Consider the following 12911-nt stretch of genomic DNA (forward strand, 5'->3'; position numbering starts at 1 on the left):
TGTGTGTGTGTGTGTGTGTGTGTGTGTGTGTGTGTATGTATTTTCCAAAAGCTCTGTAAGTGTAGGCTTTCTCAGCAGGGAAAAGAAAAAAACTAGAAGCAGAGAAAAAAGAAAGAAAACGACACAAATCAAAACTGTCAACTGAAACGGTGAAAGCTATTTTACTCGGTGTCCTCTGAGTTCCATGTTTACAGTGTTAAAGTTCACTGAAACAGAGACTTCACTAAATGTGTTGAGGGGGATCCTTCTAGTCCTTCCGCACTATCCCACTTAGCTTGACTGTAGTCTCAGAGAGGGAACTCTCCTCAATAAATTTAGGATCCTCCAAGAATCTCTTGGTTCCAGTACAAATGAGGAAAGGAAAAAATGATGATGACTAGAGCGGAAATGCAGAGTGGTGGGGGTGCTCATGTTCTTTCAGTAGAGAAAATAATCAGAACTGAAAACAGATCAAAAATAGGAACCAAAAGAACACTGGTGGGCCTAATGACAACCTTCCATTTTCAAAAGCCCCAGGGACTGGCCTGAAGTCAGGACATAGGTCACCGAAAATGCCAACGGGAATCACTTCAGACCAGAGCTTCCTGTTTAACGCACCAGCAGAGGTTAGCAGAAAATGCCACTGTGAGGTCAGTGAGAATCTCTGGAAATATCATATCCTCAGGCAAAGGAGGGGAACAGACCCACTGCATTCAGCAGGGGACAGGCCACATCTGGAGTCTGGTATCGAGTTCCACTGGCTTACTGAACAGACCTCCTTAGGAGACAAGTAATAGTGAAGAAAACCAAGTCCCTAGGCTTACTCAGGAGGCTTCAATTCTAGTAGAAGAGATAGAACACAAATGTGTATATATATACATTCCAGTAAAAAAATAATAAAACATAGTAACCGATAAATCAATTATAAGTAAATACTTCATAATTACTTATATATGAATAAGTAAATTAACAGAATGTCAGGTGGTGATATGTGTTGTGAAAGGGCCAGGGAAAGGAAATCTAGAGTGACAAGGGGGCTACATTTAAGTTAAAATGAGCTAGGAATCCCCCTTCACAGAAGAGCAAGACAAATGAATATCTATGGCCAACATGTTCCAGGCTAAGAGAACAGTAAGTACAAAGGCCTTAAGGTGTTCAAGGAAAGCAACCATTTATTCCTTATTCAACCAATATTTACTAAAAGTACCATGCCAGTGGCTGAAGATATAAGATAGAGCCCTGTCCTCAACATGCTTACAGTGTAGTATAGAAGAAATGCAAACCATTATTAGACTCTGTATTTTAGAAGGGACCCCTATTGGTATAGGAGAAATCAGGGTAGGCTTCTTGGAGGTGGTCCTGGATGAAGTCTTAGGGATGAGGTGAAGACAAGGGAGAAGCAGCAGGAGAAACACATTCCAGACAATGAGGGCAGCACAAGCAAAGGCATGGAGATGAGACGCTGAGTGGTAACACAGCACCTCCCATGGCCCATCAGGAAGGATAGGCAGCGACAACAACAAATTGTAGGGATGTGAGAATGAGGGATGGAGAGGCCCTTAAGGCTCCACTATGTGAGAAGAAGTTGAAAGAACTAGAGATCTTTAACAGAGAAGGGGAGATGGAGAGGGGCCTACACTTCATGTATTTGAAAGGAAATGACCCAGACCTCTCTTCGGTTGTTCCAGAGGCAGATCTAAAATGGGAAATTACAGGACGGTGAACTTTTTAACAATCAGAGCTGCCCGAGAGTGGAACTGAGGCTTGCGGAGGGAGTAACTCTCCCTCTCTGGAAGCATTCTGGCAGAGGCTTAGTGCCACCTGTGAGGCAGAGGAATAAGGGCTACACCACGGGGTCAAAGGGCCAGAGGAGGAATGATTCAGTTTGGAGATAGGAAGGGCTTGTCTGGGCTGGGCTGGGAGCTAACGAAGAAGGGGGATACAGATGCATAAAACCAGAAAATGCCTTCTAGGTAGGAACTCTGGGTGTGAAGCTGGTGCCAGCCCAAGATTCAGGGTGCAAACTGCAAACCCAGAAGGAGATTCAGGAGCTGCCATGAACCCTGCCTTGCCACATTTTGCCAACCACAGCCGCCCTGCTCCTTGGTGAAGATGGTGTTCACAGAAGCAGAGTCAAGGATGTTTCCATGAGTCTGCCATCAGCATCAGAACCCACTGCAGGTAAAATGGATGGGGTTGCAGTGTGCTAGGGCGATGGTCTGTGTACCTGCACCCACACCCAGCATGCACCTTGCAGACAGTCTCTCCACACCAGCCCCATAGAGCCCCACCCACCCCCAGGCAGTCTCTGCACTAAACCCACTGGCCCAGGACAGCCGTGCCATGCGGCCTTACCTGGCTGTTTCACAGTGACTTCTGTGCGCCCAGAAACCTCCTCTGCCAGCTTGTACCAGGCGTAGTTGGGGCTCAGCAGCCACTCCTCCACGTGGCAGTAGTAGCTGCCGCTGTCGCTGACCTCGGCTCTCTGGACCGTGAGGCTGAACAGACCCCCCGACACATGCCTCTCAAACTGGAGCCTGGCTCTCAGGCCCTCCTCCTCGGCGTAAGTGCCGTATTCGAAGGCGGAGTTGTGGGTGGTCTTCAGGATGAGCTTGCCGTCCGCATCCGAGGGCTTGTGGACGTACCAGAGCACCGCAAAGTGGGAGTTCTGGCTGGTCTGAGACTTGACTGAGCAGTTCAACTGAATGGGCCTGTTTTCCACCAGGGTGAGGGTCCTCTTCGATTTGCTCACCTGCAGCTTTGTCACTGCAAAGGAAAGAGGAACAGAGGAATCGCCACACACTCCCAGAAACATGGCCCATCCACCTCCAGGCCGGGTTTCCTCCAGCACAGTTCCTGGGGGATTTAACACCGACTGGCTTCAGTGTGCGGAAGGCAGCACGGAGCCTAGGCCACCCCTAAACATCCTTCCCCATCTCCTCCTTGCCATACCCCTGGTTTAGGCCTTCACCATCTCTCCCCTCTCCGCTGCCTGCACAGCCCACCATCACAGGGCCTCCTGGGGTGATCCCGCTGAAATACAAATCTAGCTATATCAGGTCTCTGCTTGAAAAGTTTAATGGCTCCGAACTACCTAAGGGCTAGAGAGAAACAATTCCTTTTCACAGCACAAAGTCCCTTCAGGATCTGGCCTTCACCCAAGTGTCCTGACTCATCTCTCACGACTCACCCTCAAGCACCCTCCACGGGCGCACGCACCTGGTGCAGTTTCCCCTGAGCGCTGGCCTTTGCCTTGCTGTCCTCTCTGCCTGTCTCCTTCTGCCACCTCCCACCCTGACCCTTCTCTCCACTTATCCCTCGCTCCCGTCCCCCTGGGCTCGATACCCTTCCTCAGCACCCTCTATATATCTCTGGGCTGTGTGTCCTCATCTCTCTCTCCCATATCCTAGATGGTGAGCTCCCCCAGGGCAGGGATCAGGCTCTTTCCACTCAATCAGCCAGTATTTACAGAGGCCCACTCGGTTTCCCACAGGATGCTAAGTGCTGGGGATGCCCTGAAGAGTAAGCCGGAGTCCCAGCCCTCATGGGGTGGACTGCCTAGTGGACATTCTCATCGATGCAGCCCCAGAGCCTAGCACAGCGCCTGGTCCAGGAAAGCGTTCAATCAGTGCTTGCTGAAATAGGTGAATGAGTGGGTGAGCGAATGAGAGCGCATTGGAGAAACACAGCAACAGGTAAATAGAGGATGCTGGGGGGGAGGGGGCTTCCTCTGCAGGAGTGAGAGAGAAGGCCAAGAAGACAGCAAACCATGGGACAAGGCAAAGCCAACTGTAGTCCTCCCTCCTCCTCACTGTCTCACTCCAAAAACAGACAAGAGGGCAGCCTGTAGAGCGCCTCCCCAGCAGCTAGTGGCAAGAAGCCAAGGTGTAATGAAATCCATCTTAGGAAGGTGATTTGAGATCTTACCCACCCCATTCGGCTCTGCGTTCCCCCACCCACCCACCCTCTCCCGCTACTAAAAATGAAAAAAAAAAAAAAAAATTCTAAGTTCCTCTTAGGGAACTAATAGTACAAGCATTGTTCCACCTCCACCACTCTCTTCACACTGTTTTTCGGCCACAGGGACCAAACCACTTCCCAGCTGAGAAAGAAAGCAGGGGCAGGGTGCAGATTCCACCCAGGTACAGCAACCTGGGCCTCCTCCAGCTGAACTTGTGTGGAGGGCAGGGGCAGGGGAGGGATGCCTGGCCAGGCTCCAGCACTTTGCTGGTCAGACTCTGTTTCTTTAGTCCAGCTCAACCCAGGGAACTGCATCTAGACCCAGGACCCAGCCCACTGGTCATGACCCTGGCCTGCCAGCTTGCTTAAGCTTGGCTTGGCAGCACCAAGGGTTGAGTCCCATGCATCACGAAATCAAAACTTGTGAAAGCCACAGACTGCCACTTGGTCTCCCTATAACACACAGACAAATGTTCTGAATGGATGGAAGGATTTAGCAAGCCAAGGTGTGGCAGAGTCCAATTCCCAATGCCATGACTGAGCAGCACTGAGGAGCATCTCCCAGCGGTGAATCAGACATTCTCTCCAGGAAGACCTGTTGAATTCACAAACCCACAGACCTTCTCACACCATCAAGAACACACCAGGAACCATTTAGAGAGAAATCCTGTGTGCCACAGCCCCACCCTCCCGGGTTCATCTTTTTTGTTAGCAAGTCCAATCTTCTGCCTTCTCCTTCTTCAAACACAGGAAGTCCTCTAGGGTACATTAGGAATCCAGGACAGGGTTTACCATTAAGCTCCCAAGCTCTGGAAACTAGATTCCCATTCGCTTGCCAGTCGACTTTTCAGATTGGATTCATATAATACTTGAAACAACCGGCTCCCTTTTCATTCCTTTCCAACCCAATTCACCGCATGCAAATGATATCTATATCAGTGCAAATGACACCACCTGAATTATCTGGTTCTTCGCCAAAAAAACTGGGTTGTTCAGCAATGGAGTAGAAAGAGCTTTAAAATGTATTATTAATTGGGGCCAGATTATTTTTGCAACTGTTACTAAGGAAACCTCAATTGCTATAGTAACTGCATATGTTAAACTGGAATCCTATGACGAAACTTCTATTCAGTCACATGGTCTGAGAACAAGAATCCAAGGAAGAGAAATGTTTCAAAGCATTTCCATTTTTTTTTTCTTCCCATGTCAAAATATTGTGAAGTGTTGAGAAGCTTGAAAGAGAGGCATTTTTAAAATTTGGTGCATGTCTGACAGGTGGGCAAGGGGTCAGCTCCTGTTCTATGCTCTGGATTTCCTCCCACATCTCCAGGGCAGGTAGGACCTTTCCTGAGGCACGGGGGAGACTGGAATCTCCATATACAATTAAGGAGCCCTCCCATGTCCTGCCACAGCCCTGCCCTGGGCGGTGTACAGCTTGAGTGCACCACCTTCCTCCGCAGGGCTAGGAGAGCCCTGCCCACTCAGAGACCACAGGTGTTTTCATCTTCAAAATAAGAACAATATGTCTCTATCTCCATTAGGAGTTTTGTGCAGACTAAAAGCAATTGTCTATAAAAGGAGTTTAGCACAGAACCTGGTATACAACAAACACCCAGTGAATTTTAGCTATTCTCATTCCTTTTTGTTTTCTGTGCCTTGTCCCAAGTTCAAAGTTCAACACTTAGATTGGGAGTTGTCAAGCATAAGTGGCAATCTTCCTGTTCAAAGTGCTGTTCTTGGATCAGCAGCACTGGGAGCTTGTTAGAAATGCAGACTCTCAGGCCCCACCCCAGACCCAGTAAATCAGAATGTGCACTTTAACAAGATCCCCAGGTGATTCACACATAGCTTCAAACCTGAGAAACCCTGGACTTGGCCGTGTGAGTGAATGGACTTTGAGAGGCCATAAATACAGACGTGAAAGAAAAGACTAAGGCTTGGTTAACCCCCAACAGCGAATTGGCAGGAGGAAGAAAGAATCCAGCAAGAGACAGAGAGAGCCGCTCCAGCTCACGCCAGCAGCCGCGTTCACAGCAGCCCCCAGGGGCCGGGCCCTGCTTAAGGGAATGGCCCTTTCTTTCTGCAACTGGAGAGTTTCCTTCCCAGGCTTCTGATTAAAACTTGAAAGATCTGTGTTTTGCATCGTAGGAGAGGCTGTTGTGTTTGTTACAAGCCAGGATAGGGTGGTTTCAAGGTGAGACATCAGGAAGAGGGAAGAACTCCGTAGCGGAGACCAGCAGCAGCTTTCTCAGCCAGCCTACCCTCCCTTCGGATTCCACTCTGTGCGTGCTCTTCTCACTCAAAACTCATTTATGTCTTCAATAAAGGATTCCCTTACCCTCCACTATAGCTCTGTTACTGCTGCCTTACAACGAAGGTAATTTTTAAACAGTCTTCTCTTACAAAATTCTAAGCATATTCAGGGCAGGGACTCTGACCCAATCATTGTTAAACTAATCAATGAATGGTTGAATAAATGTGGTTACTTTTTTCAAAGGAGAAGCAATTCTGATTTTGATAGAAGAGAGAACATTTCGAAAGGTATGTGGCCTCTGAGCTAGGCCCTGTGAAACAAGCAGAGAAGGAGAGTGAAAGGGCACGTCAGAGAGAGAGCACAAGTGAGGAAAGAGGACAATTACCCTGTGCAGTCTATTCGGGGAGGAGCACGTGCTCAGGTGCAGTGGATGAGGTTAGAAAGGTAAGCTTCGGCCACACTGCAAGGGGCCTGGAGCTTGTACTTCATCCTGACCACCTGTGGCCCTCAGGGTGCACGCCATGGATCTGCAGATCAGCATCACCTGGGAATCTGCCAGCCCCTGCTAAGTCAGAAAAACTGCAGGTGAGGCTCAGCAACCTGCAGTCTTATGAGCCCGCCAGTCCATTCTGATGCACACTCAAGTTTGAGAAGCCACAGCCGTGCTGCTGAGGTGGTTGCCGGTAAGTCTGAAGAGAGTGGTTTCTGTGCAGTGGTGTGGAGGAAGACACTGCTCTTTATGAAAGAAGACAGTAATGCCAGAGATAGAGGTGGCCAGTGGCTGTGGCAGGAGAGATGTTTCAAGTGGAGGGAAGCAAGTCAGACGAGAGACAAGGAGAGAATGCAGGGTGAGCTGCCTGGGAAGCCAGTGGCATAGCTGCCTGCCAGTCAAACTGTTACTACCCCTGAGTCCCTCTGTCCTTAACACCCCTTGGCTCTCTGCTCTCTCCACATGACCATTCCCTATTTGGGCCCCAGTGATCTCTTTCTCATACTCTTATAATTGGCCTGCATCCCTCCCTCTCAGCCTAACCACAGTCAGGGGATTTTCCTAAATGGCAAGCAGGGCATGCTACTGCCCACGGCTGCCCACCCCACAGCCCGTGACAGCAGTTCTCAATAAAGCAGCTAATCGCAAGCAGGTCTCTGGTTGCCATATTGATTTGGGGAGGGGTATATATTCAATGGAATAAAGCCATTGAAGATGTAAAATCCTATCTGGGACAACTCCATGCAACAAAACTCTGCCTCGTGTCCTGTGTGACTTTCGAATGACATTCATATGGGCAAAACTTATGCCTCTGAGTCTAGAACCTACTTTCATTTTACTATCATCACAATACTTTTATTTTGCATAGTTTTAATATGTGCCAGGTCAGTCAAGAGAAGATTTTCCTTTGTTTTGTTCAGAATTGTAGCAAGACTTACTCAGGACTTCAGAAACCCTGTCGGGATGGCAGTCCTGCTCAGGGTGCCAAGTCTGATACAGTGACTGTCAGTGTGCATTTAGAGGCAGCATTGACTGTAACTGTGCCCCCTAGCATAGCTGTCCTGAGCATTTACACATTGAAACACATTATTTTACTATGAACTACTTTTTTAAAGAAACTTTCTTTATCCCACAACTAGGAGAGTATAGCACATTTTAAAGATGATACGATTAGGAATGTTATATTGTATATTAATTTCATTTCTGGGTAAAGGGAATATAAATTATTACAAAAATGGAGTATATGATCTGAGTACGAGCTAAAGTCCTATTTCTGAGTTTAGGATATTCTTATTTATTTAGCAAACTTTCATCTGGTCCTATGTGCTCAGCACTATTCTAGCACTTTATAAATATTAACTATTTGGTCCTCACCAATCCTATGAAATAAATATTATTCCCAATTTTATAAAGACGCTTGCCCACAGTCACACAGCTGGCTCAGTGGTAGAGCTGGAATTCAAACCCAGGCCGTCTGGTCTGTCCTTGCTTTTAGCTATTACATATGCCCACCCTCACCCCATGCTCCCGTGTACAAAATGGACTTCTTGATCCCTGCCAGCTTGCCTAGGGGTGAACCCCTCCTAGACCCCATGCTTTAGTCATCTCAAAATAAGCATGTGCTCCCACCCTCTGTGACTGTCTGTATTCACACTCTTCTCTGAGCCCGAAATGCTGCACTCCTCCTTCCCAACCTACTGCCCTCACTCCTACCCGACTCCCTCCTCACACCTCCGGCCCCTACCCCTGCCCTGTGCTGGCTCTGCCTCCACACCTGTAATGCTTTTCTGCTCTCCTCTGTCCGTAGGCCTGCTGCCTCCCACAGAGCCCGCAAGACAGGAACATGACACACCCATCTCTGCAGCCTCACCAGCATGGCAACCTGGCACTTAGTAGGTGCTCAAACATGCATGCAGAGAGACAGGGAGGGAGGGGCAAGGGGAAAGTGGCAAGAGTCTGCAGGTGGAAAGAGCTAATGAAGGTAACCCAGATGCGCCCTACCCTGCCTTACCTGTCTGCAGGCAGGGCAGTGACCCTGGCTCATTGATGCCAAAAACAAGTGCCCCGTTGTTACTATGACAACAGGCCTGAGGCATCGGGGAGGGGCTGGGCACTCCTCTTAGGGCTCTTGCACTCATGCCCATTCTATCTTGGCACAGACAACAGGTAGAAGCCACCTGGGATGGAAGAAGGAGAACCCCAGACTCCCCTGAAAGAAGGTAGAGGCCAGTCCTCTGAGGGATGGGACAGCCAGTCACCCACCAGAATGCAACAAGGAGAGCCAGTGTTCACATGCTCTGGACTCAGGGAAGTCAAAGAAAAGCCCTCTGCTATCCCAATCTGCCAGGTCAGCAATGAGAAATAGAAGAAAACCGATTTGGCAACACCCAGAGAGTATTAAATATTCATCCTGACTGCCCATCAGTAAAATCCCAGCAGAATACACCCTCTGACAAGTCGGCTTTCCACCACCGGAGGCTGTCCTCCTGGAAGCTTGTTTATGGCTTTGTCAATTTTAATGTACAATATTTAATAGCCAAACCAAGATATTGTCGTAAACAGTTGGAAAATGAGTGCTGACATTTCCCTTACTGCTTCTGTATTTAGGGATGTGTAATTGGTGGGTGTTTTGAGCTAAAGAAAATCAGAAGGAAGCAAGGCAATTATGCTTCACAATTAAAAGAGAAAAGAACTGATTAAGAGCTAACAATCAAATATGTGAACTGGCTGAAAGTCTTGCCTAAGCGCCCCTGGAGGGGTCACGCTACGTGATCAATGGGGATCAGACTAAGCTAGAACAACGGCAACGTGAGAGTGACAGCATTCCTTGAAGATTCTGTTGGGGATGTGCATTTGCAACAGGAAGCACGCACAGGGAATGGTCAAATAACACATCCACAACAAGTCAACTGTGCCATCCAACCAGAGATTCTGATGAATACTGATACGGGGGCAGGATTAGCAGGTGGCTCCAGCAGGGACGAGTCTGGGGCACAGACCACAAAGTAGATTGCTGCGATAAGTGATCTCACAGCAGTGGAAGGCTGATGGTAAATGGACCAGCGTGAGTCAACAGTCCCTGGATTCCTATTTCATTCCGACGGAATAAGAATATTCAACACAATACTCTTTAAAACAGGGGTAGCAGGGGACATTTCTATGGAAGACACCAGAGCAGGGCTAAGAATCTATGTTTTGAGGGGCAAGGTATGCAGGGAGAGCAAAGGAAGAGAGGACAGCGCTGGTTCTGAGCTCTAGTATCCCCAAGTCTTAGAGCCACCTTGTGGCAGAAGCTGGAAGAATCAGGAGTTAAAAGAGGCACAAGATAAAACTTTTACACCATCAGCAAACTGTCTGGAGGAACCTCCACGAGTGTCTTATGACCCCAACTTCCAAAAAAACAAATTTAAGGATTTGCTAAAGGGGATTAGGAAATCAGGGGTGGTTAACCAGAGAGAGGAAACATTAAATACAAGTATACGGTACCAAAGAGGATTCTTGAGAAGAAAAACACTTGTCTAGAACATACAATAATAAAATTAGGAACTTGGACTCTGGAGCCAGACTGCCTGTCTGGACTTGAATCCTGGCTCTGCCACTTACTATGGCACACTGGGCAATTTATGTAACTTCTGTGTCAGTGTCCTCATCTGTGAAGCTGGGTAAAACGGTCCCCCTCACAGCACTGCATGGATTAAGGAAGGAGGAACTAAGTGATTATGTGTAAAGCATTCACACTGGTTTACAAGAAATGCTCAGTGAATATTAGCTGCTACTGTTGTTACTACCAGTAACACTAGTGCCATAACTCCGCCACATCATCAATCTACAAGGAGAAAATTCTTCTGTGAAGGACACCATTAACTGAATGCAGAAAGAGTAATCTCTGATTACACAGCCTTTAAAAAGGTCAAAGTCTCCCTATCTCAATTACTTTTTAACAAGGCACACCTGGATTCAAATCCCAACTTCCCCCCCTACTCACTAGGTGTTTAATTTGAGCAAGTGAGAACCTCTCAGAGCCTCTGTTACTTCATTTGTAAAATGGGAAAGCAATATGTTCCTCCCAGGGTTGCAGTGAAGATTAAAGTGAGATAATATACACCAAGTGTCTAATAGTCCCCAGCACACAGTCAGCTCTCATGTATTTTTCCACTTCTATTTCCCCAAAATGAATGCACCAGCACCAAAGTTTATAGGAAAAAGAGTAAAAACTCATATGAAGCTCTCTGGAAAATATTAAGTACTAAACACATAAATATTTAACAGAGGAGAGACAGTAACACTTAAGGGGATGCACTCTCCTGGTGCCTCAGCCGCCCTCTGGGAGTCCTGCACGGCCTCAAGCACCCACCTTTGCTCTTCCTAGCCTCCAAAGGGCCATAAAAGTATATTACTGTGCACCTTTTTTAAGTAAAGGCCTCATAACAGCCCAAGTACAGTGATACTCCTAAGTCCCCTCTGCCAACCACTGTTCATTCTCACTTTACAGTGAAAACACAACAGAAACCAACTCAAGACACCCGAAAGATGTCCTCAGAGCAGATCCAGGGACTCCCAACCCTCCAGCTACTTTATCTACCCAGGAGGCAATTATGGTATAAAGGAAAACGTTTGCTCTACAGAAGTCAGAGAGACCTGGGCTCCAATCTCAGTTCAAATCTGTTTTGCCACTTAACCAGCTGGCTTGCCTCCATCAAGATTCCCAACCACTTTAAGTCTTGGTTTCCTCATTAGCAAAATAGAGATACAAACACCTGTGTTATTAGGTTGTGGGATAAATTTAAAAAAAAAACATGAGTAAAGCACTAGGCACAAACCTGGCATCCAAAAGGTACTTTATACATATTTTTTCCTGTGTGCCTTTAGTAACACCATAAATTAAATAATTAGAACCTTCAATGAATTAATTCTGGATTCTTCCCTTAGGCACTCCAGTCTTAGATACCAAGTAGTACCAGAAACAGGCAAATACGCGGGATGTATTCAAAAAGGCAATGTCAGACAAGGTCTTGGGGTCAGCATCTCCTCTACCTTCTACAGCTGCAGAACCATGTGACGGGCACTACTGCTCAGAAAACTGACCTTAAGAGCCAGAGGGGACCAAAAAAAAGGTGCAATTACAATCCTAATGTACCACTCAATAATGCAGGCAAGTGGGTACCTCGACATTTTCCACAACAAGGGTTCACATAAAATGGCGTCTCTGCTTAACCTTCCATTAACCTGAAAATCCACTTAAGCAAAACAGCCTCTTCCCCAAGCGTCCCCAAGTTTAGGCTCTCACTGGCCAAGGGAACAGTCTCATCATTTATACCACTCACTTGTTCCAAAATCTGGTACAGAACAGAACTCTGTTATGGGGTTAGACGAGGTGAAGGAGAAACCCAAAGGTGACCATTATTTAACCTCACATTGCTGAAAACAACACTTGGCTACCTGAAGTAGTCTAGCAGACCAGGTCTGGCACTAACCGTGGCTGTCAGTGGGCAGAAAAATCCTTTTGGCAAGGCGTTCCAGCCATCTTTACAAAGTCAAACCCTCACCCTTGCCTGCACAGGTGCCTGTTCTAGCCGAGGCATGGGCTGGGCAAGGGAAGGAACACAGGAGCCTACCGCCCGGGCTCCACCCTCCACCAGCTTCTAACCTGGCAGGAGACAAGGACAGACAGAGGAAAACCATAAGAGCTACATGTACTTAACTCCTCCCACATGTCAGCAGAAGAGCCTGATGAAGGTGAGAGTGTTTGCAGAAATCCCCACTGACTAATGCTCCCCAAATTGATGCATCCTTATGATCTGCTTTTAGATAGACTCAGCCTCCATAGAGAAAGGAGCTCAAATTCAGGGCCCATACAACTGGACGGGGCCTGGGTGCAGGCAACATTGTGGGAGAAACTCAACCAGGGTTCAAATCCTGGCTCCACCATTCACTGGTTACATGACCTTAGGCTAGTCACTTAAATCTTTCCTGGGGTGGTTGTGCAATTCTAATAAAGTAATTGACCTTCAGCGCCTCGTATAAAGCAGATGCTCAATAGGTGCCCATTACCCTCCCTCTTTACTCAGAATTTCCTTGCCTGTGAACAGGAGGCAATGATACCACTTCCACATCGTTGTATGAGGATTACAGGAGATGAGGTTAAGAAAAGGGCTTTCTTTAAAGCAATTGGCCTGTGCATTTCACAAATGTGCATGTCTTCACACACACACACGGGTTAGGGAACTG

The 12911-nt window shown here is 47.5% G+C and overlaps 1 protein-coding gene across 2 annotated transcripts in view; it reads right to left on the minus strand.

The window, feature by feature from the left end:
* Window positions 1-12911, minus strand: part of IGSF3 (immunoglobulin superfamily member 3) — a 93347-nt gene that overhangs the window by 12075 nt on the left and 68361 nt on the right. For both annotated transcript variants that reach the window (XM_050747997.1, XM_050747988.1), the window contains one exon: window positions 2335-2745. In XM_050747997.1, coding sequence (XP_050603954.1) covers window positions 2335-2745 — 411 coding nt within the window. The remainder of the gene's footprint in view (window positions 1-2334; window positions 2746-12911) is intronic.

Source organism: Macaca thibetana, chromosome 1 (genome assembly GCF_024542745.1).
Source record: "Macaca thibetana thibetana isolate TM-01 chromosome 1, ASM2454274v1, whole genome shotgun sequence".
In the NCBI taxonomy this organism is placed as follows: domain Eukaryota; kingdom Metazoa; phylum Chordata; class Mammalia; order Primates; family Cercopithecidae; genus Macaca; species Macaca thibetana.